The following is a 21555-nucleotide window of genomic DNA, read 5'->3' as shown; positions in this document are numbered from 1 at the left end:
TTACCTAGTTTTTAACCTATACTATCGGCGCGATTCGGGAAATGAATTAGAGATTGACAAGATATGAAATAGTAACGATATGTGACGTCCCACAGTAAAGGTACCTTACGGCAGTTGGCGCTTGACACTATTATTAACGCCGCTCCAATATTATTTATTGCGGCGCTATGCCACGTAAGGCCAGCCGCCATAAGGTACCTTTGGCCGTGGAACAACACATATGTTTACCATTTAATATCTAGTGAATATCTAATTCATTACCCGAATCGCGCCGTATACCGGAGACGTGAAATCGTGCAGTAGGTATTTAAGGTATTGAATATGAAAGGTTACTCAACTTGTTGTTAAAATGTATTACAATTACTTCTAGATTTATTTTCTGGCTACATAGAGTCGGCCATTGTCGATTTTCATGAAAAATTGCGTTGATGTCACTGCCAGATTGCTGTCGCGATTAGATAGTCCCATTTTGTCACCATTAGATGGACCGTATGGTTGTTTGGTATGACGGCCAAAACTACTTACTTCATTTAATAAATCCGAGTACCTACCTGGAAACTGGTTTCACATGAACAGTGTAATGCGTGATCTCGCCGTTGGGATGTATCGGTCGCTTCCAGCTTACGAGAAGAGACGTCTGCGATGACACCAGTACTTTTATTTCTGGCGGAGGTCCGGGCACTGAAAAAAATCAATAAACTTATATGATACCTTTGAAATGACTCGCATTATCAATCGTATCATATCAATAACTACCTAATCAAGTAAGTATTTTTAACACTGATTGTCTAGGATTTTACGTGCACAGTTAATTATTGCTGCATAGCAGGAGTACCCTGCAATATTGTACGGCTTCACACATGGTAAGAATATTATAATGGAAACTTACCATCCTGCAAGGTGGTGCAAACGACAGGGTATGAAAATGGTCCCATGCCGTAGTTGGAGAAGCCGGCCACTTTGATAGTGTAGTTATTGTACTTCAACAGCGCCTGAAGGTAAACCTCAGTGTGAGGTGAAGTCATGTTTTGCCATGATCCATCTGAAAATTGGTTATAGCCAATTAACTGATGTCAAACGTGCGTCTGTTATAGACCGACTGTTTAAGGGCCAGTTGCACCGACCACATTTGACAGACTGATCAACGCCAGCCGGCGCGCCCCGGCGCTTTACTATGAAACTTTCCATACATAAAAATTTAGCGAACTCTTTAACGATACGAACAGTTTGGTGCAACCGACCCTAAATGAGTCCTCGCCTGCGCGGTACAGCACACACACATAGACACGCGGTACAGGCGTACGGCGCCCGCACCTTCCCCGCCACCCTTAGGGCCAGTTGCACCGACCACATTTGATAGACTGATCAACGTCAGCCGGCGCGCCCCGGAGCTTTACTATGAAACTTTCCATACATAAAAATTTAGCGAAGTCTTTAACGATGCGAACAGTTTGGTGCAACCGACCCTTAGTCGTCCTACCCCGTCGCCCCCGTACCGCGCAGGCGAGGACCCATTCAAGCGGTCGGTCTGTAATATAGCATGTGTAATCCCAAGTCAAAGATATCAAACGAAGCTTTGATGCCCCAAATTAATGTTAGATTAACCTTCAGTGGTATAATAGATGGAATAGCCCAGCAGAGAAGCGCCGTGAGTAGTGATGGGTTGCCACGACACGCGCAGCGACGTGGAAGATGCGCCGCGACACTCTACTCCGGACGGTGGTTGCTCGGGAGCTGGAATTATAGGGCGAGCACTTTACATGATGGGTAAATAGATATAGATAGATAGATAGAATACTCTTTATTGGCACACCTCAGTAAAAAGATACAAAAGAAAAGTACAATTGATATATTACAAAATTGATATATTTTGTAGATATATTAGGTATAGTCGTTTTTGTGACACTGATGTGTTAGAACATTTTTTTCTATCTTCTATTTATAGGTATGCATATTAAAATATTCACTAAAACGGGTACTAATAATACACTAGACTCCAGACAGATTAATTACAGTTAAAAATTAGATATATATTAGGTATAATGCATTAAGACATTAACTCATTACGTACCTCCTTCTCTTGTAGTTTGATAAACGGGCAACGAAAATGGTCCGTTACCGGCAGAATTGAAAGCACTCACGGAAACAGCATATCTGTAAATGATAAAATATAGCAATTATTAACACCAAACGAGATAAAAAATGGTAAGAACTAATATTTTGATGGCATGATTTTTCTTTGACAATTTCTAACCTTGTATTTTTTAACAGCCCACTCAACGTCGTTTCTTGTTTTCCTTTTCTTGACATCACTTTAAGAACTTTTGTCTGAGTATCATCCGTTCCTAAAAAAAAGACAAAACTTTTAATACTGCTTGAAATTAAAATGCTATGTTTACGTTATTTAATCTGCAATTTGACAAACAACGAGGCATTCCTAATACAAGGTGTCCAGAAAGGGTATCGGGTATTTGTTTTAGCGCCATATTCGAAACGGGGCCACGAAAGGGAGCGGGGAGGGGTTCGTGGCGTGCGCCATTTAGTGGAGTTTTAGCCACGATGGAACAGTACTCGGGGACGCATCGCCCATTTTGCTTACGAGCGTATTATCGTAACGGTGATTCAATAGTGACTGCTCAACGTCTGTATCGTGCGGAATATCATACACGCCACGCGCCAAGTGACGATAGCATTAGGAAACGGATCAGGATGTTCGAGAATACAGGTGCGACGATTAAAATTCAAAACTGTATTCTTGAACATCCTGATCCATTTCGTCACTTGGCGCGTGGCGTGTACGATATTCCGCACGATACAGACGTTGAGCAGTCACTATTGAATCACCGTTACGATAATACGCTCGTACGCAAAATGCGCGATGCGTCCCCGAGTACTGTTCCATCGTGGCTAAAACTCCACTAAATGGCGCACGCTACGAACCCCTCCCCGCTCCCTTTCGTGGCCCCGTTTCGAATATGGCGCTAAAACAAATACCCGATACCCTTTCTGGACACCTTGTATAAGAGTCGTAAAAAATATAAACTGAGGTTTACTGGAACTGTGAAAGGGTTACTAATGACGTTCATCAAATTTCACGCATACAATCAACTGCGTTAATTAATATCCAGTTACCTAATTATTAAAAACCTGTACATGCCTTGGTTAAAGTGTAAGCAAAATAGATTTTGATGGAAGCCTATTTATATTTGTTTATACTACCGATATCACCGCCGACCCTTGGCACCGCTTTGACGTGGTATCCTTGCAAGTGCCCGTTATGACTGTCCCTCGGCGGCGGCAGCCAGGACACAGTCAGCTCTCCGGGGTTATCTGTTGCCTGGACTTGGACTCCCAGTGGCGTAGATGATGGAGCTGATGACGATAAATGTAATTATTTTTGCGTATTGTGTGAAGTGTGGACGATTGTTTGGCCACCTAACTATTTTGATAAAATAACTATATGGCCAACTAAGAATTAATCAGATCGCAAATAGAAAATATTTTTGCGGTTGAGCTTATTTTGATTTCTCTATCGATGGTAGGCCGATTCCTACCTTATTTTGATAACATTCAAAACAAACTACAAATTAAATAAAATGAGTTTGAATTGTTGCAATTCTTTTTAACACTTTAAAACTTCCTTGATGATTATAGAAGGGGATGTCTCATGTCACCTTTCTGTTGCGTAGTGAAATGTGCGGGTTGCGTGAAAGGGCTGAGGTCGACCTGGTTACCCGAAGCCACTCGCACTCTGTAGTCTACGGCCGGCATCAAGTCTCGGAGCTCTATGCTCTGACGAATGTCGTTGTCTTGTCTGAAAAAAGTTACCTTATCAGTTAACATAGATACATAGATATCACAGTATTAAAAAAAAAAGTAAGTCATAATATGACTGTAATAATAAGGCACGAACAACCATGGCATTTTACGAAATGGCGCGATACTCATGAACACCCAATAACAGTATAGTTTGATGGCATGCCTTCCTGATTGTAAATTTTCAAAGCTTCAAAAGCAATAAGAACTTTCTATTATTTGTATAAGCCACAAACTAGCTGTTTGCAAATGGCGGACGAATCCTCGTGCGTTTGAAGTGGTAATCTTGCAAGTGTTCGTTATGGCTTTCCCTACGCAGAGCAGCCAGGATACTGCTACCGGGACTACCAGTTGCCTCGTATCCACTCAGACAGCCCCCCTGTTTGCCACCGTGGTAGTAAACCATAGACTAGGAATCCTCTAGATGGAGCTTAGAGCAATTATTTCATGAAACCGATGCTGCCAAAAATACAGGGGTGCGGGGGACGAGGTAAGCGAGTCCCGTGCCGTGATTGGTCCGTTCAAAGACACGGGCGTCACACAAAGACACTTGACTCGAAAATACAGTAAAACTACCGTATATTTGTAGCAGAGGGGGTAGCGCTACTATGCTCAGTCTGGAGGATGTCTTGTCTGTGTAGTAAACATTACAAACCTCGTAATGTTAATGCTCTTAGCGGTATCCCAAAGCATGAAATCGCTGGTGGCGTACTGGACGTTGTAGTACTGGACGTGGGAACTGATGGTGTCGCGCCACGACAACTTGGCCGAGTCACTCGTCACTGAATCCACTTGCAAGTCCAGTGGGGGAGTAGGTGGTTCTGGAATATGTGAAACAAATATATAAGACATATCTTAGCCAGATAGCTAGTGGAAATAAGTCTGTCTATCGCACTGTTACCTCTTCGCGTTCAACTGGCTGAACTAATTGTAGATATTTGGTTCACTTTGGAGATAGTCTGAGGCTCGAAGAAGTTTTTAGATAATTTTCTTACCAAATATCTCACATTTTGTGATTTATAGCAGGTTAACTAGATAATTCAGAAACTTGGCAAGCCTGTTCATTGTTTTATCTTATGAAGCTGGCTAATGTATAGCGCGGGTATTAATATTTTATTAAATTTTTTTTTCAAATCATTATTCCACTAAAAAGATAGACCAGGTGCCTTATAGTCATGTTTTTTTATCATATAGAAAATAAACGAGCAGATCGCCTTATGGTAAGCAACTGCCGTCGCTCATGGATGCTTACCCGCAACACCAGAGGGGGTTTGGAAGTGCGTTGCCGGCCTTTAAGATGGTCGAACGAAGTATTTTGACATTGCAAATTGTGGCAATCTCTTTCAACCAATTCATTAAATTATAATTTTAAAACAACTTACCCAGTATCCTAAGGTGTAGATTGTACGCTGCTACTCCGTAGGGGTTACTGGCTCTGCACTCGTAGGTACCACCGTCTCTGCTCTCCACAAAGTTGATACTGATGATGCTCTTGATACCGTTATGGGTTTTGGTTTCAGATACTGATATTCTGAAAAGAGTAATGAACAAAATAATGTAACACAAAGTATCCGGCTCATCTCATAAAAATATACCATTTTGCCCCAATCACACCTTATATAACCCTCCTTTTGCGTTGCCGTAGTCGAGTAAAAATAAACGCTACTTTAGATCAATATTTTTTTTACCATTTTGTTGAAAAGAGCCATCTATGTTAGTTTATCGTAACTATGATAGGGGTGGATGGAGTAGCGTAAGGTCGCAAGAGGGTTGGTTCGCCTTCGAAAGCAACTTCTTTACAAAGTTTGTTACTTGTAGGATAGATGGCGGTGGAAACGTGTTTTGCGACTATTTAAAATATCTAATTTCCAATGACAATATTTTTTGGAGCAAGAATTTTGATGCCTAAATTTAGTAACTCGTGTTTTGACTTTATTTAATAACCGGGAACGAGAGCGATATTTTATGAATTTTATAAAAAAATAATAATAATAGGTACCTGGAAGATGTGAAATCTACAGGGTTTCCGTTGAGGCTCCATTTGACCCGGATGGGGTTGTCGCCTAGCGGACGACACGTTAGGGTCACCGGCAGGCCCACCTTGGTCGTCACATTCGAACCCATTGACTCGAAGTGCACTGGTTCTGGAAGTTAAGTATTTTATGGAATTAATTATAAATACATATTGTAATGGCGTAACCTTCGCAAGATTAATGTTGTACTGCATTTCATCACAGTATAATTTAAGGTTTTTAAGGTACGTATATAGGTGTGTAAGTACCTTTTTTGGTTCCCTAGCCAAGAAGTGCTCTATTGCTTGTTTTAGGTAGGAATATACAGAATACGTAACCTAGTGTAGGTAAGTACAGTCACCTGCAATAATATGTTACACAACGAAGGCCGCACAAAATATCTGACAAGGTCTTATTTGTAGAGACAAAAGAGCGTGTCACATATTTTTGCGGCCTTCGAAGAGTAACATGTTATTGCAGGTGACTGTACCTAATGTGCCTAATCTTTGGTTTCGCATAAAATAATAAATGTATGTCAATGACTCAATACAATGCATAATTTTTTAACTATAAGTACTTACTATTAGTAAGAAGGTAATGAGAGAGAATTTGCCACTAAAAAGTCGCAGACATAAGAATTCTTTATCCAGTAACTTGCTTGATATTACTAATTGAGTTATGTAGCTGTACAGTTTAAAACAATTAAAAGTGTCATTTATACACAGTGAAGCTTTACAGACCGCTTGCATCTATTCTATGCTATTTTTCCGTGTTCTTATAACCCGGCAACCTTCAAATCAAGAGTGAACAGGCACCTTCTGGGCGAGCTTGCTCCATCGTAGGCCACGTCTACGTCTCGGCTAGTCTGTGGCCATGAGTAAGCCCATTCATAATAAAAAAAAAAACTTGTAACTTTTAAATATTTATCAAGCTACTTACTGTTAACGCTGATCCACAGGTTTTTGTTTAAGCTGTCCCCGACACCGTTTTCTACGTTGCAGGAGTATACGCCCTCGTCAGCCAGAGAGACCACCTCGATGATGAGCGTGCCGTTGGGGTAGCTCATGATGCCGCCGCCAGCCAGGTCGAGGACGGGTCTCCAAATACCAAGAGTAGCTGTAAGTTATAATATTACTAAATACGTTTACACATAATACTCGTAAATATAAATAAAATAAAAATTGTTTATTTCAGACCATGCGATAGCAAGTAGGAAAGCGGACCCTGGCAAAGGCCGGGATAATGCTAGGTAGAAGAAGATTTCAGACCATGCGATCCATATTTTTGTTAGCTAACCACAAAAATAGAGAGGAACACGGGTAAGATGGGTTGTTTAGCCCTGCACATGTGTTTTGTGAGGCGACAGTCCAGACGTTCGGACAACGTCCTCAGGAGGCTGTTTGGAGGGTCAGGAGGTTATTAAAAACATAAGCTTTGACATAACGAAAAACGACGTAACGGTTGTGGCCCGGTTGCGTTATCGGGTAGAGATTTGATTTTTCAGGTTAGTTAACCTAAACCGCCAAAAGACACCCTTTAGTCAGCAATGTGTATAAGTGTGTAAAAAATGTCTCCTAGAGGTATAGTCAACTTGTCATTATTCCGCTTGTATTAAATCGTGTGCGCACGCTGCTTTGCTGTCTTTCACTTGATATTAAAGTTTTTTAGTTCTTCTTGCACTTTGCGATAAACTGGATCGAGGATCGCGCAATGAATACAAAGAGAACGTCTTTGCTCTATTTAAGTTAAATATACTAACCATCTCTTTTCATCCAGTGTATCTGCGGAGTAGGATAGCCGTTGGCGTTGCAGTAGACCACTCCTCTTTGGCCGAGTAGAAGCGAGGTGTTGGTTGGCTCGTCTATCCACTTTGGGGCCACTGTGATGTTTGAAAAGTTAACAATATGTAGGTATATAGTAGTGTACCCTATGATGGGCGTGGAACCAGTAATGGGACAAAAAACCACAAATCCTGTAAAATAAGTGTCTAAAAGTAGTTTATAAACACTGCCTGTATATTATCATAAATAAGAGTCCTAGAGCTGTTTCAGTTTGAATTTTTATTAAATTTGGTTGTTATTTAAGAAATTGGCGTCAACCCAAAAGTTGTCGTGTCACTGAAAAAAAATACCACTACGAATTCTTAACAACTTCGCTAAGAGAGGTGAGTTAATTTATTAAATTTTAATTAATTAATACTTGATGAAAACTAAAATGTGTTTTGTTAATTGCATTTACCATGAGATAAGGTATACAACATACTATGTTGTGAGTCCACAGATGTAAAAAAATAGTGGTATTTGGCCCAATCCCATTATAGGAGCTGTAAAACTGCATACCTCCTATAATGGGAAATTTACATAATGATGCTTGCCATGCCATCATTTCATGTTTAAACAATACAGAAGTAAAATGTAGTTACGAAATATGTCAACCAGGAGGTATGCTCGGACTTCGGATAAATTAATATCGTTTTTTAGTGTGGGTCAAATCTTGGTAGCCGAGTTTGAGCCACTTTCCCGTTTTCCGATTGAGTTGAAATTTTGTATTCGTAATTAAATATGCAAATCGGATGATAATGCAATATTATGATAACATGGACCAGATCTGACGACCTATTTCAATATTTTATACTGATAGAGCAGTGTCCATTACTGGGGGGCCCATTACTGGAGCTTTGGTGTCCATGACTGGAGAAAAATAGCATAGTTTTAATTTGTTAAGTATGTGGAAACTCATTGCAGTATCTTTGATACAACACGCCTGAAACATGAAAGACGGGTAGGACTTTCATCTTTCAATACGCTAAGCGGTAGACCATTCACATGTATTAGGGAAATATCACAAATACTCCAAATTCCCTCTTAAATGTCCCATGACTGGTGCTGTTCCTATAATAGGTACCTATTAGATTAGATTATGTGCTAAAATTCAGAGTAATTATGGCTGAGCTGAGCTAAATAGTAGTTAATTAGCCTACAATGCTTAAAGCGTTAATCCTTCGTTAAGTCTTAAATGCAACGCGTACGATATAAATACCTAAGTAATTTATATAATAACAAATTGTAATCTACAATCTTAACTAAAAACAATCATTAACCTGAAATTGCTGTTCTAATTTAGTAACTTAATGTTTACAAACAAGCTTAATAATGAGCGGGGGCTGTAAGTAGACTAAAATATCTTCCAAAATATCAACGCCTCAATAAAAGCGTTCGTAGACGAGCTGCCTACGAATGTACTGTGACGTCAGAATGATATTTGAATCATGTTATTTATAGATATTTAGAGCGTCTCTATACGGACAAATACGACCGAAATCCACGCTAAACAACATGACTTAAAATTCTGCTGTCATTGTACGTTCAAATAGGGAATATTAGGCAAAGCTCTGCGTAAGTGGCACAACTAGCACATACAGTAAACAAACATCAATGACACATCATGCGTCACTACGTCAATCACATGGCCTACCGTGAAACACGACAGTCGAAAGTTCGGTTTCTGCCTCTCTATCACTCTTGCACTTGCACCTGTGGCCATCACGTATATTTACGTCGGAGGGGTGCTGACCTGCAGCGAATGTGGCCACACATTTGCTGCAGAGATTGGCTACGTCAGTCACCTGAGAGCGCACCAGTGATGCTTTCAGCTGTAGCATAGCAGTCGCTGTAGCCGAAAACGGCTAGGAGGAGATGCTGATGACTCTTGCATAATATTCGAGCGATAACTAAATTTCGATATTCGCGTTTACCGGTAGGCCCTTGTTAACAAACCGCCTTGATGCATCAATGTCATATTTGATTGTCTGTGAAAACTTGCCAAAAAACAGTTAAAGGCTCAGTATGTATAAGTTAGTCTATAAATTTACTAGAGTCGGTAGTGCTGCACTCTGGCGGCAGTACATTGCAGTAATATCCCCTATTGGCTTGGAAGTGGATGCTCACCATTTATGTAAAGGTCAGCCGTCTGATTCACTTTCCCGACGTGGTTGGTAGCGATGCAGGTGTATTTTCCACAGTGCTCCAAAGACACTCTCTTGATGATTAAAACGCTGAATAGTTCTGAGCTTCTCTCGGTTATCTGTAAAACAAAATATTGAGTCTTCAATTATACTATTGTCAAGTTTTTTTTATTAATCTCGTTGGTACCTACTTGTTGAAGAGATTCTTCGTTTATAATAATAAATAGGTACGTAGTTATAAAACTTTTGAATTATTATATTATTTTAATATTAACTAAATACAGTATATGTCTGGCCATGGGGCTTTAATTCCAGGGCTTGATTTTACTCGCTAAGCTGAGTTACTTTTACGATGGGACCAACCCTAAAATCGGGGAATTCTTTTTGGCTTTTACATAGAAAACGTCGACATCTGATCAGCCAAAATGTATGAAAAAGTTTTTTTTTTTCGGGATTTCGGGGTCGGTGCCATAATAAAACTAGCTCAGTTTAGCGAGTAGAATCGAGCCCTGAATTTAAAGCCCCATGGTCAGTAACACCCTGTATATTACCGATAAAAACCGTAATATAAACATCATAATTATATTTGTAAGATTCATACGAACCTATAGATATATTTATCCATCACAAGCTCATTGAAGAAATAGGAAATTCAACCTCGCAAATATTTTGGTTAGACGGTCAACCACAAACTAAATCAAAAACTGACGACATTTAAGTTTTAACCAAATACAATTTTGGGAATCAAATCGATGACGCCGGCTAGCAATCAAAATGCTCAAGTTACGGATATCGTTATAAAACGAATTTCGTTTGAAGTTTCGAAGAGTTGTGTACGTACACGATGTATAGTAAGTACACAATATGTATCTGCATTGTCAAAATCATCGAATTCGACAGGACGACAAACACGGGTTTACCTACTAATCAATCAGTTGTGATTAGCGAGCCGTGTCCAATTACGTATCCGATATCGCATGTCATATTCCGTCCATATCTATTAGGGGCTAGCGTGGGGACTTTGGCCCAAGCCCGCTCGCGCAAGGGAGGAGGCCTGTGCCCAGGAGTGGGACGTATATAGGCTGAAATTATTATTATTATCTATTAGGGATAAGCAGTGACAGGGCCATTTGGGAGCGGCAGCGTCACAAAAACCTGCGAAGGAAACTTTACCGTGACAAAAAGTCGTGGTGTTTCATCAACATCAAACGGCCGTTAACAATCAAGTGTAGATATATCCAACGTTTTACATAGTAATAAAAATTGACTCAAGGATTTATCTTAAAATAATGGTGGTTTCTGACCTGAGACCATTAAATACAAGAACAACGAAATTTAAAGAGTTCATTAAGTTTGGTCTGTAACTGAGAGATGAGATGAGACTGAGAGATGTATGTGAGAAGAGGCTACTAAGCTTGATTCTTATTAATTACTTACTAGTAAACTTCCGCATACCCCAAAAGCAATTACTTAACATACTGCATGGTAACGATTATAGCATGTATTCAACTTTAGTTATTATGCATTATCAGATTCGTAATCCAACTACTCGTAGTCGCGAACCCAATCGAAACAGTACAGAATGGGGCGAAAACAAGATTAGTGGAGTGACCTACATTGTTACCAATTTCATAGAGCCACAAACTAGATGTCCACAGAAAGGTTGCTTCAAAAACCGGTCAAGTGCTAGTCGGACTCGCGTTCCAAGGATTACGTACTCGTACATTACCTATATTATCCAATTTATAATAATGTATTTTTTTAACTGGAACGTGAACGATATTTTTTGTTTTTGAAATGTCTTTAAAAACCCGTAGGTAGGGGTCGGATCAAAAACTAAGTAGTAAGTATTTTTACTAGTTTATGCAACACAAAGTTTGTGTGTACATAATAAAAGGCATCAATAGACTGTAGAGTGTAGGTTTAAGAAACGAACGAAGTGAGTTTCTTAAAAGAACCACCCGAATGTTTTAATGCCTTATTATGTGCTATGCTACGGACGGAACCCTCGGTGCGAGAGTCCAATCAAACTTGATCCGTTTTTACAAATTTTCTAAACAGAATTACGATGCAAAAATGCTCTTCTTACTGTTACGGGTTATTACTATTTAAGTTGGAGTTGATTTTTTGTCTAGATATTCTATTTTAGTTCGCTATTATTTCCACGCCTACGTTCATCCTTTCTAATTTGGTACACTCATACATATCTCCCAATAGAGAATTCAGGAACTAAAGCCATACCTTAGTAACTAAGGGACAATTGTCACGCTGCAATACCAACAGTGTATGAAGAGATAACAGTGTAGAATACATCGCCGGAATTGGCTAGGTCTTAACCCACCTCATATAGGGGGAAGGGGTGGTTCGCCAAATATTGCTAATGTATGTTCCTATTGTTACTTCAGATAGAGAGGTTCTAGAGAACGATAAAATGATTAAATGTACTGACTTAATAGGTTTCAAACTTGTATAAACTCATTAATGTTAAAAAGGGACTTAGACATAATTATAATTAAAAAATATGGTTCCAACTTAAAGTCTTATCTCAATACGTTTGGCTATGATACACCATGACACAATAAGTAACTAATTTTGAAATTTAACGTAGGTAGCAGTGGCGGCGCGTCCATAAAAGCCGATTCCCATCGGCTTGACCGTTTTTGGACGTTTGAGCAGAGTTTTAAAGGAAATATGTAAGCCAAATTAGCCCCGGCTTGCCTATGGATATATTTGACGCGCCGCCACTGGTAGGTAGGTATTGATATCTAGGTGCATTGTGAGTCGACAAGAGAGAGCTCACTACGAAAATTCCGGGCGCAGCTAGAATGTAAAGAAAAAAATGATATGACGCTAACCTTAAGACTGGCTGGCATTTTCTTGCCGTCCTTCAACCACGAGAAGTAGATTGGGGGATCGCCGCTGATGATGTTGCAGGTGATCTGTACTATCTGACCTTCTTTCAGTCCCGAGCCCACTCGCAGCTCGTCTAGCTCTGGGGCTTCGACAACTTGAATTTCAAAAGACCTAAAATATTTCAAAAATCGATTTAAATATAGCTGTTTATAGTACATAAGCAGAAAAAGTGCGCTACTAAGTCGTAGACGTTGTATTTATAACCATATCATAGGGCAATATCCTTATAGAAGAAAGGGGAATTTAAGATCATACCAATTTTATTGTAGATCCTACCAAATTAGACGGACTTGAATGTTTGTGGATTGGCCAACTTAATTCTGCCGACAACTTACCTACTTGACTGTAACACACATACATATTTACAACTGACGATTTAATGAAATAAAAAAAACTAACGTAAAGTCAAACGGAAATTCAAATAAAGTGTTCTTCCCACAACAATTTTTTTTTCATTTGTATCCAAAATTGAAGCCTTACTTTATTACGTTAAAATATAAAATATAATTTTAATACAGGCTTTATTAATAGACTTGTTAACGCTTTGTTCGTGCACATTTTCATTAACTATGCACACTATTTAATAATGAAATAGTAGCTGTTCAAAAAACTATAACGTGAATCATTCTATAGACAACGTTATTATAAAAGTTTCAAAAACGAAATTTAATTTTCTTCCATTATGCACCGTAATGAAACTTAGAGCGTTCGCTCTACTAATCGTTATTTATTGGAAAGCTTTACAAGAATTAATGTACGAAGTGGAAACTAAGAATGTTTTTGACACATCACTTCTAGTTTATTTAACCACGTAAAATTGTTAGCTATAGAGTATTTTATTAACAAGAAAGTGTAATATTAGAAAAAGGTTAGGTTAGGTCAAGGTTAAATAATGTTATAAAACGCCTTAAACATACGAAGAATGCCCATCAAGTATCGACTTACCGTCTTGCCATTTCACCTGAAGGGCTGTGTACAATACATGTATAGGATTCTCCGTTGCTCTCCTTTAATACTCTTGGTATAATTAGAACTCCGTCTTCATTAGGTTCAAATAACTGCCGTTTTTTACGAAAATGTTCATTATGTGTAATTCCTGTATTATTTTGTTCTACAATTAACTTCTGTTCAGGGTGTTCCCGCAAATGCTTGGTTTGTTTTTCGCTTGATCTCTTATATCGTGGATGTTGTGATATCATTGAACTTAATATTCTTTTGCCTTTGTGTTCCCAGTCGAGTTTACTGAAATAATTAAATAATGTTGACAATAATCGAATATTGTTTCGTAACTATTATTATGAACATGAAATATATTTCATTTTAGGTTTCCGTACCCAAAAGGTAAAACCAGGACCCTATTACTAAGACTTCTCTGTCCATCTGTCTTCGTCCGTCTGTCTGTCTGTCCGTCTGTTTGTCTGTCACCAGGCTGTATCTCATGAACCGCTTTAAGTGCTGGTAGCCTAGTAGTGGCTAGTAGTAAGACGTGCTATTTTCAATAGGAAAAACTTTACTACATATTCTCCCTAAATCCCCGGTTCTCAGAATCTAAGAAAGATATCACATATTCGGAAGTATCGATTGAATTACTTTCTATTGTTTTTGTTAGAGCTCCACCTAGCGTCAGAATTTTCTTCAATGACTAATTTCCAAGCTAAAATACGGATTGTTATTTTTTAATTATCTTACCCAATTGGGAACTCGCTTGTGTTATGTGAAATTAAAATTATCTTTCTTCATTTATTTACACAAGTCCTATCCCAGATAGTTGTAGGACCAGCATAATTATTATCCGACGGTGTGTAGTGGATAGGAATATATATAGTTTTTCGGTCGAACTTTGGTGATAATTTTTGACAAATATAAGAAATCGTTCATAATTGTTTGTCCCAATCCGTACTTTTATGTCCAGCTTCACACGTCTTTATCGTTTTCATGGAATAATTAATGTTATTTTATATCTCATTTCTTCACTCAATATAACTGTTGACAGCTGACTTATTATATTATCATGCCGCGATCAGAAAGGGATTAGAAATGACAGATTTCCATACACTTACGTCTAAATCAATATGGATTGACAGCTATCTCAATCCCTTTTTAATTGCGATTCAGTAATATCTATAACCGTTTTATAACAAGAAATAACTGTCTAAATAGGCCTCAATACGTAAATGTCAGAGTATAAAGAGACTATAGGGGTAATCGAATCTAATGGCTCCTCTACACGATGGGCCAACGCCGGCCACTCCAAGGGACGCAGCCATGCGGTAGAATGAGATAGCAATATCACTTGCTCCCTCTAACGCATAAATGCGTCCCTTGGAGTGGCCGGCGATGGCCCATCGTGTAGAGGAGCCATAAAAATTCTCTAATCACCCAGTAGGAGTGTAAAAGATGGCCTAAGTTATTAAATTTGATTACATTAGCTATAATACCTTACTTCTATACAAATAAGTCAAAATTGTTTCTTTTTAATTAAGTTTAACTTATAGAACGTACCTTATTGGGAACCCATAGTAGGGGCATCGTAACTTCAAGGGCTCTCCGCTCTGAATTTTTATTGGCGGTAAAGACCTGATATACGGTGGACCTAAAACGTGAAAGTCGTTAAAGTAAAACTCCTTAATGCTTCGTATGACTTTGCTGTTACGGTACCTATTTTTTTTTTGTTGGAAAACTCATTTATTGTAAAATAAGTGTTATAAAATGAATACAAAACTAAAATTAACTACAACTAAAAACTAAAGCTAAAAATTAAAAATACCTATCAAAATTTTGCGCCCTTGGTAAGGTGCCCATCACGCAGGCAGCGTTCCCGCGCTGGATTACTATGGCCAATCTTTGCGCGAGAAAGCTGTCCGCGCGAGGGTCACCTGTGGCCTGCCTTTGAGCTCCTATTGTTTTGTTTCAGTTACTTCCAAGTAATGTCGGAACATTACTGTAGTAGTTTCAAACGCATACAGATAAATAATAGGTAACATTTAATGACGTCTGTTTTCCCTAGGGGTATACACGGATTACCATTATTTGTGTGTATTAATTTTTCATTGAAATCTTTACACAATCAGTCTTTCATATTTATTTATTTCTTATTATTATTGTTATTCTATTGTGTATAGTATAAAATATTATGTGCAATAATTGTGTATAGTATAAAATAATATAAGTAGCAAGCGCAGCGTAGGTCGTCCACCCACAAGATGGACAGACGACCTTGTTAAGGTCACCGGAAGACGCTGGAAGCGGGTCGCTTCCAACCGGCACGTATGGAGATCCAAGGGGGAGGCCTATGTTCAGCAGTGGACGTCTTATGGCTGAGATGATGATAAAATATTATATATTATAATAACCACGAAGCTTGAAATATCACATATTTTATCCATTTTATTTAACTTAAAAAGGGGACGCGTAAGGCTAGGATGGTCGGCTCTTAATCATTTGTCACCATGCCTTTCACGTTCTGACAAATATGTAAGTGCTAAGGTGACATGTGGCATGACAGGTGATAAAAATGCGATCATGATACCGCTTCTGGACATAAAGCATAATGTGGGTATAGTGTGTAGCTTTCAAATAGAGCCTGACGGCTAATCCTATTGTCTATTGCTACTTACCTGCAAAAAAGGGTCTTCATTATTCTATTTTGGCACCTGAGCGCGGGCTAGCCCAACGCTCAAAAAAACAGTGTAGGTGCGCTCTCCGTTAACGCGCCTTTGTTACGCATCTCGATGACACATTTTAGACTGGTTCTGTAGCGTTCGACTCGCCGGCACTCAGTAACCGAAGTACGTATTTTTTATGCAGGTGGTTGTGGAACGTGGCATGAGCGGTTTTACTTAACAATAGACAATAGGATTAGCCGTCGATCTCTATTTGAAAGCTACACACTATAAGAAAAACAGTCAATACTCTTACCATAAACGTCAATCCTAGCTGAATGACCGACGCTGGAGTCCCCTTCCACTGCTGTGCAGGAGTACAGTCCTCCATCCTCCACTCTAGACCGTGTTATATTCAAGTGTGACACCACGCCGACCCCGTTGGGTGACATCATCTGGCCTATAGTGTATCTGCAATGGCTCAAACGATTTATAATTTATATTTTGCAGAGGTTAATAATTGAGTGTGTAAATATAAAATAAATCCCATGGAAGCAATCAGAATCAATAAGAGACCAATTAATTAATACACACAGTTAATTAATAATACAGTAATACGACATTTAGGAACATCAATATTATATCACTTATTTGCGTTTTGTCTTTGACACTTAATTGTGTTAAAAAATATGTTTTATTATTATCTAATAAGATCGTGGTACAGTCGTCATCAGATATATCAGAGCGGCTAAGGTGTTCACAATATGTGAACACGCACTCTAACGCCCTGACAATAGAGGCTTGTTCAAATATTTGTGATAGATAGAGATAGAGATAGATGTGATATATCTGATAGCGATTGTACATGTACAATAGTTATGTAGCAAAAATTTATTTATAATTTACCTTTGTTCTGTGTTTGGTGATATAACGACTCCGTCTCTGTCCCATACGAACCGAGGAGGCCTCTCAGCCGTTGCTGTACATTGTAAACTGACCTAAAAGTAACATTTTGGAATAAGTACTAAATAAATAAAAAAACAGATTACAAACATAAGATGCCCAAATGGTTTCATACACAGTGCGTATTTCTTGCTCTTTAGTCCTTAAATATGTGCCTCTCGATAAACTCAATTATTGTGTACACATTGATTTATCATGACAAGATATTATATTACACTTACATGTTACACTTAACGATTCACGTTAGACCGGGCCGTCTCCGGGCCGGAGCTTCCGGCGCATCGTTTTCTATGGAAAGCATCACGTGATCACCTGTCATGTCATAGAAAAGTAAGCCCCGGAAGCTCCGGCCCGGACACGGCCTGGTCTAACGTGAGTCGTTCTTTAGGTACATATAAAACGGCTAGTACTAAATTATTTCAGTGTTATAAGAGGACAAATTTCAAGTACTAAAATTTAAACGTTAAACTTTGATTAAACCTGTGTGTACCAAATTACCCAGACGAAATTATTCCAAACGCAATTACTTACGTCGTCCCCGGGTGTCACGATCTTCTCGTTAAAATTGTGTGTTATAATAATATTGCTGGATACTAGATCTCGCTTGAAACGAGAAACTGAAATAAAAGAGAAATGATGTTCTTTTAAAATAGTTTATTAAATTATGATACCTACTGATATTTGGCCGACTATTTTCATAAAATAAATATTTTTGAAGTGAAAACTTCTTTAGCGGGCGCTGAGCACTTTTTGAGGTGGGGAAAAAATGATAAACTCGAGACAGTGTAACGCGTAACGCGCTGACGTCATGGGTGACGGACAATGTTATTCACCAAAAAACTTTAGTCATAACGTATCATAATCAGGTCAATTATTTAAAACTGGACTTTTATATTAAGCAATAAAGCTCAATGTTCTAATCTTGTACGGGCTGAAATACGAGGATCTCACATTACATTCTAACTTTATATCACTCGAATATAATTCAATAAAGCTACATCTTGATGAAATCGCTAATAAAAGTTAACTCTAGTACTGGTGAATAAAACTCAAAATATCATGACCAAATATATTTAGATGCGAGGTCTGCAAGGTAACTTACAATTTCTATTCGAATTTTAAACAATTAAAGCTACAAATTTAAGCTCATTGGCCAGCAATTTCGGAACTAAAGTTTTTCAATAGAAAAGAAGATGTGTCAATAAAATTATACATAGTGCTGCAGACATTTTGGACTAGTCTTTGAGTTTTCACTTCTGTCGGCACTCCCGTAGTGCAACCCGTTGTTTTTTTTTTATGAATTACAAGTCAAACCCAACAACACAAATCAATGTTAAATCATTTAAACTGCAAACCCATTGATGAATAACCAACGTTTATCTTTTAGACGTTTTCTCGGAAAATATTATCCTCCCTTCCCTTTCAGTCAGATGCAGCTTTTGACGAACGACACAGTAATAATTCAATAAATTCGTAAATAATACGGCACAAGTAATAAGTACGAGTAATATAATTTTCTTTCAATAAATATCATATTACTCATTCATGGAAAAGAAGCTTACCATTAATATTCCCTTTTCGTCTAGTTTTTCTGTGTGAAATGATTCTGAAACAAAATAATAGTTGGATAGTGGAAATAGATACTCAGGGATGTACTTATTAGAAACTAAATATTTATGTAAGTACCTATAATAATAATTATATAGGATTTCGTAACATTATTGTCATTTTATTTGGGTATTGTTTACAAATTCATCATACTCGTACTGGTAATCAATCTGGCAATCATAAATGATCAGTACATAATAAATCATAAACGCCGGTATCGTCTTGGGTCGTCCCATTCGTTTTTCGTCAAGTTCTTAAATTACTCCTATTCTGCTTTCGTCACTCATTCTACATTCGTCACAATCGTCGGTGGCTTTCAATGTAGAACGAGTGACGAAAGCAGAATAGGACTAATTTGAGAACTTGACGAAAAACGAATGGGACGGCCCAAAACGACACCTAAACGCCGTATTCAAAAAGTACCTACCATCTACTCGTATACTAATAGGCACTAAACGATACAAATTTGACCAGCTCCAGACACAAACTATCCAGTTATCCGGCCGTGCGTCATACACGTCGTCATAAATTCGCATATGGCATTAATGCCGCGGCACGAGCCCTCTGTTTCGCGGTAATATCATTAATCTATGCTAAATTTATGCGCAGTTAACTGGTGAAATGTTTGCCTGGATAATTAAATTGTTAGTTTTTTGTTTAGTCAAGGAATTTGAATAATATTGTATCAACACCATGTTTGTTTGAGTTATACAGTAGAGCGGCATTGTTTTAAAGCAAAAACAAATTATACGGTTATTTATATACATTTTTTATTTATTTTGTGAAGTTTTAGGACCGCATAAAATAGATATAGGTAATAGTAGTACATAGTAATTTTTTTTTATATTTCCTTATGGGATTTCACATATCTTGTAACAACCGCAAAACAAGTAAATTTCATATTGTCAGAGCGAATCATAAGTACTTACTGTGTTTTTATTACACTAGTATTATAAACCCAAAAAGAGATTTGTGAATAGCTTGTTTATTCTAATGTTACTGATAAAACTTGTTTTCCAGACTAGATCTCATACCCCGCCAATAACAAACAAGTAAGTTAGGATATTGTTTATAACTTTATACGATGGACAAGCATTTACTTAATTCGCCGTTCGCTGCATGCAAAATCACTGTTATTGCTTCAAGCGTGAACTAACGTTGGTCGTGCTTTACATAAGGAAATTTCATAGACGCGTGTTTCCAGCATCCGCCTTAGGGTAAATAGAGTAACATTATCGACAAAGCAGTAAAGAGGAAGTCAAAATCATGCTGCCTTCGGGTAATTCAGCGCACTAGATACTCGTAATATCAGAAGAGTTAATTGCCGAGTACACAATCGACTGAAACCTCCTTGCCATATGTTTTTATGAAATAATATGCAGGTAAGTACTTATATATAACTGTATTTCAAGTAGGTACCGAAGTATCTAAAGCTGAATTTGTAGCTGTTGTACCTTTGGCTTCTGAAGTGAAACACACAATTGACATTTTGACATCTATCCTATTTATTATGTAACAGCCCGCATATGCCCGCAATAGGTATAGGATTTGTAGCTTTATTTTCCGAATAGATAAATAAATTAGCAACATTTATTATATTATGAGTAAATTATTTTTTTGTTACGAAGTTGACATTCTCGCGTAGGTACATAATTTAGCCAATCTTGAGTCAACAGAGAATTTAGTCAACAGAGCATGCTTTTGCATATTAATTATCACAGCCTTCTTGTATACTAGAATTAAGAACTCCAAATTAAGCTAACTTCGTCATCGTTCGCAGAGGTTTATTAATTTTTTGCCTGAGATTCCCAAAGTGTAGTGGAAAAGTTTTTAAAGACTGAAAGTTTGGAGAAGTACTCTAAGTTCAGTCTCGGAGAATCTTATTAAATTTTCTTATATTATTCAATGCAAGTTGGCTTTTAGCGAGGTAAATGCTACAAATTGTTAAGAACAGTTTTCTATGCGGAACATAAGTATGTAAAAATAGAAATTATAATCAGTTTTGTTTCAGGAAAAACTTAGATTTTTTTATGGTGCATAATTCTAATAATTAAATATTATTACTCCAAATGTTTGGTGTGGTTTTAGTAAACATGACCTCAGCACTGGTGAACGAATATTTGGGTCAACGATACTTTACGGAAAAAAAAAAATGTACTTACCTAGTTAATTTGACCATTTGTTTCGTTTCCAATCAATTGTTATTTAATTACGTACTCATAGACAAATGTCAGATAACATGAACATTATTCACATGTTAAATAGTATATAATATCATGACTACATTTAAGTTTGCTACTTACCTAGTCGAATAGTTACGCCGTGCCTCACTATATACCGGTATACCTGAGAAATAAATAATTATACATTTATAACTTCACTATAAAATTTCATACTGGCGTCTCAAGGCAAGGATATAGCTCAACAATATCTAGAATAGTCTAAGTCCAGTTTACAGCAAGTTAGCAATGACAAAGTGTGGTAAAGCTCCACTATACAGGTTCAGATAGACTGTGCAAGAACTTTGTCGCTGCAAACTTAAGCTAATTATCCAATCAATGTTTGAAACTAAGTACTTCGACCCGTCCGATGTCGGAGGAATGATAAGGAAGTCACTCACACTCCTCACTGACGACTCCACGTCCACCGGTTGCATAGCGGCCGTAGCGCGGTGCAT

The 21555-nt window shown here is 37.9% G+C and overlaps 1 protein-coding gene across 1 annotated transcript in view; it reads right to left on the bottom strand.

Annotated features, from left to right (window-relative positions):
- LOC134672786 (cell adhesion molecule Dscam2-like) overlaps positions 1-21555 on the bottom strand; it is a 34837-nt gene extending 13282 nt beyond the window's left edge. Inside the window, exons 1-22 of the mRNA XM_063530734.1 lie at positions 21499-21555; positions 21182-21224; positions 18833-18913; positions 17802-17887; positions 17214-17305; positions 16624-16778; positions 15208-15298; positions 13651-13947; positions 12648-12816; positions 9776-9911; positions 7588-7707; positions 6768-6944; positions 5816-5960; positions 5199-5347; positions 4472-4637; positions 3675-3814; positions 3220-3372; positions 2255-2345; positions 2072-2154; positions 1606-1734; positions 890-1042; positions 552-681 (exon numbers count right to left, since the gene is read on the bottom strand). Of these exons, the coding sequence (XP_063386804.1) occupies positions 552-681; positions 890-1042; positions 1606-1734; positions 2072-2154; positions 2255-2345; positions 3220-3372; positions 3675-3814; positions 4472-4637; positions 5199-5347; positions 5816-5960; positions 6768-6944; positions 7588-7707; positions 9776-9911; positions 12648-12816; positions 13651-13947; positions 15208-15298; positions 16624-16778; positions 17214-17305; positions 17802-17887; positions 18833-18913; positions 21182-21224; positions 21499-21555 (2843 nt within the window). The remainder of the gene's footprint in view (positions 1-551; positions 682-889; positions 1043-1605; positions 1735-2071; positions 2155-2254; positions 2346-3219; positions 3373-3674; positions 3815-4471; positions 4638-5198; positions 5348-5815; positions 5961-6767; positions 6945-7587; positions 7708-9775; positions 9912-12647; positions 12817-13650; positions 13948-15207; positions 15299-16623; positions 16779-17213; positions 17306-17801; positions 17888-18832; positions 18914-21181; positions 21225-21498) is intronic.

This window comes from Cydia fagiglandana, chromosome 2, assembly GCF_963556715.1.
Source record: "Cydia fagiglandana chromosome 2, ilCydFagi1.1, whole genome shotgun sequence".
In the NCBI taxonomy this organism is placed as follows: domain Eukaryota; kingdom Metazoa; phylum Arthropoda; class Insecta; order Lepidoptera; family Tortricidae; genus Cydia; species Cydia fagiglandana.
The sequence above is the reverse complement of the archived record's forward strand: the minus strand, read 5'-3'. Positions and strand labels throughout refer to the sequence as shown.